The sequence below is a fragment of the Aptenodytes forsteri genome, unplaced genomic scaffold, assembly GCF_000699145.1.
Source record: "Aptenodytes forsteri isolate BGI_AS27 unplaced genomic scaffold, ASM69914v1 Scaffold339, whole genome shotgun sequence".
In the NCBI taxonomy this organism is placed as follows: domain Eukaryota; kingdom Metazoa; phylum Chordata; class Aves; order Sphenisciformes; family Spheniscidae; genus Aptenodytes; species Aptenodytes forsteri.
The window spans coordinates 118,193-120,428 of record NW_008795254.1 but is presented as its reverse complement, the minus strand read 5'-3'; the positions used below and the strand labels follow the sequence as shown (position 1 = coordinate 120,428).

The 2,236-nt window shown below is 49.5% G+C and overlaps 1 protein-coding gene across 1 annotated transcript in view; it reads right to left on the bottom strand.

Annotated features, from left to right (window-relative positions):
- Positions 1-2,236, bottom strand: part of NR2E1 (nuclear receptor subfamily 2 group E member 1) — a 19,191-nt gene that overhangs the window by 7,536 nt on the left and 9,419 nt on the right. The window contains 3 exon segments of the mRNA XM_019472023.1: positions 588-734; positions 2,088-2,119; positions 2,122-2,236. The exon segment at positions 2,122-2,236 is cut by the window's right edge and continues 37 nt beyond it. Of these exon segments, the coding sequence (XP_019327568.1) occupies positions 588-734; positions 2,088-2,119; positions 2,122-2,236 (294 nt within the window).

Here is a 2,236-nt window from a genome sequence, read left to right as displayed (position 1 = left end):
AGAGGAGAGGAGAGGAGAGGAGAGGAGAGGAGAGGAGAGGAGAGGAGAGGAGAGGAGAGGAGAGGAGAGGAGAGGAGAGGAGAGGAGAGGAGAGGAGAGGAGAGGAGAGGAGAGGAGAGGAGAGGAGAGGAGAGGAATGGTCTTCAGAAATCACCTCACTCATATCCTGGACCATATGCTTAACTAAGCACTTCTCATCCCAAAATAGCAAAGTAAGACGCTGTTCCCCATTTTATGGAGGGGGAAGTTGACCCACAAGTAAAGAAGCAGTTTTGGCACACTGATTTTAGTCTGCAGCCTGGTGACTTTTCCTCTAGAACTTGTCCTCCCATAATATTCACTTTATATTAGATTTTCTTCCGGCTTGATTTTCACTTGCTTCATGAAATAACAGTTGGAAGAAAGCAGTTTCTAAATCACTGCCTGGTTTTTAGGGACAGACCAAAACTCTGCCCTGAACTTCAGAAGCACTGAAGTCCATTACGGATTTAAAGGTCTAGGGCTAGAGGTTCAGGACCCAATCTGAGCTCTGAGCCTTCTTTAACAGGCAGGCCAGGCCAAAGCCATTCCTACCGCAGGTGCCTTACCTGGTCTTGTAAGGACAAGGTGGAGAAGGCTGGGACACTCTTGGCCCACTTGATGCTCATGAACAGAAGTCTGGCTGCTGACTCGCAGACAGATTCGGTGGCCACTTCGTAGAGATACATAGGGGTACCGTTGACTTCATGTGGGTACTAATGTCAAAAAGAAAATAAAGCAACTTCATACAACGTCACCAAGGCAGCCTGGTCTTCCTCTCCCATGCAGCTGCCATTCAGCGCATCATGCTCATGCCCAATACAGAGCGTGCACTCTCTTATTCTGCAAGCAGAGGGCATTGCCTTCAGTGGGCCCGCTCCAAATGCTCTCTGCTGCTCATCCATGTGGACAAACTGTGCTACAGAAACAGTTCTCTGGAGGAGGCTGGAGGGAGAATGAAATTACTACATCGGGGGAAAAAATTACCAAAATGCAGTGTCATCCTTTACCCTGTTACACAATAGCACACCTCTGGTAGCAGAGTTAGAAGAATACAAATTTGATTAAGAATTTGTGGTTTGTAACCTGTGCTTCAGAGGCCGATTTAGCACTCCAGCCTTGCTCAGCAAAGCAATAAGTACTGGTTTAGCCCTAACCCTTCGTCTAGCTCCCTTACTGCAACAGGCTGTAAGCAGATGCATAGAGCTAAGCATAACTACCTAAGGGGCGTGTAGGATTGGAATGGAGTTACATTTTCAAGCATGTGCTATGTTTTCTTGCAAAATAATTTCTGATTCAGTATTTTCCAAAATTATAATATAAAACTGTATGTTACGATCACGTTCATGATGGATTCTGCCAAGCTACCAACTCTGAAAATGCAGAACTATTTAAGTTGTCTCTTCTATGATTTTCTAGGTGCTGTAAATATGCAAAATGCCACTGCAAATGGGTTAATGAAAAACATCACCTTATGGCTAATTCCTGTGCAGCTGAGGCCATGAAAACATCACCTTATGGCTAATTCCTGTGCAGCTGAGGCCACGGCAGTACTTCCTCTGGGCTGCTTAGGAAATGTCACAGCCAAGAAGTGCAGAGCCAGCTTAGACCCTTTTGTGCCTGTGTGGACAAGCTGCAGGCTTTGGTCAGTACAGATAGTACTTTCTGGACTACATCACTATGGAGATGGGCATTTTGATGAAGAAAACTCAGTGATTGCAGCTCATCCTCGTGAAACAAGGTTTAAAATTGACTTGTGGATGGGCTCCAGGCAGGAGGAGCACCTCTGTAACCATGAGGGTGTAAGGATGTAGGAGAGACAGGGTTTGTACAGAGCAGGTTATCAGTCGGTCCTTCTGCATACCTCTTCCGCAGAGGGCCTCTTGCCCCTCGCACCTCGTATCTTCAGAGATTTTAGGGTCATAACAAAAGAGTCCCCACCACAACCCGCAAGGCCTCCAGCCTTGCTCTTTGCCACATCTATCCCAGAGGCAGGAAGGAGCTGGCAGGTTGCAGGCACCCCAGCAGCGGGGTCTGCAGGCCCGCCGGGGGCCAGGGCGATGGCTGACCTTTGGGGTGGGCTGCGCCAGGCCCACCAGAGCGCGGCCAGCTCCAGGCCGTGGGGCTCCAGCTGGGAGACGGCGGTGAAGAAGGCGGGCGCCGGCAGGGCTGCAGCAGGGAAGTGCGGGGCACCGCCGCTCTCCTCCTTGTGCCCGCG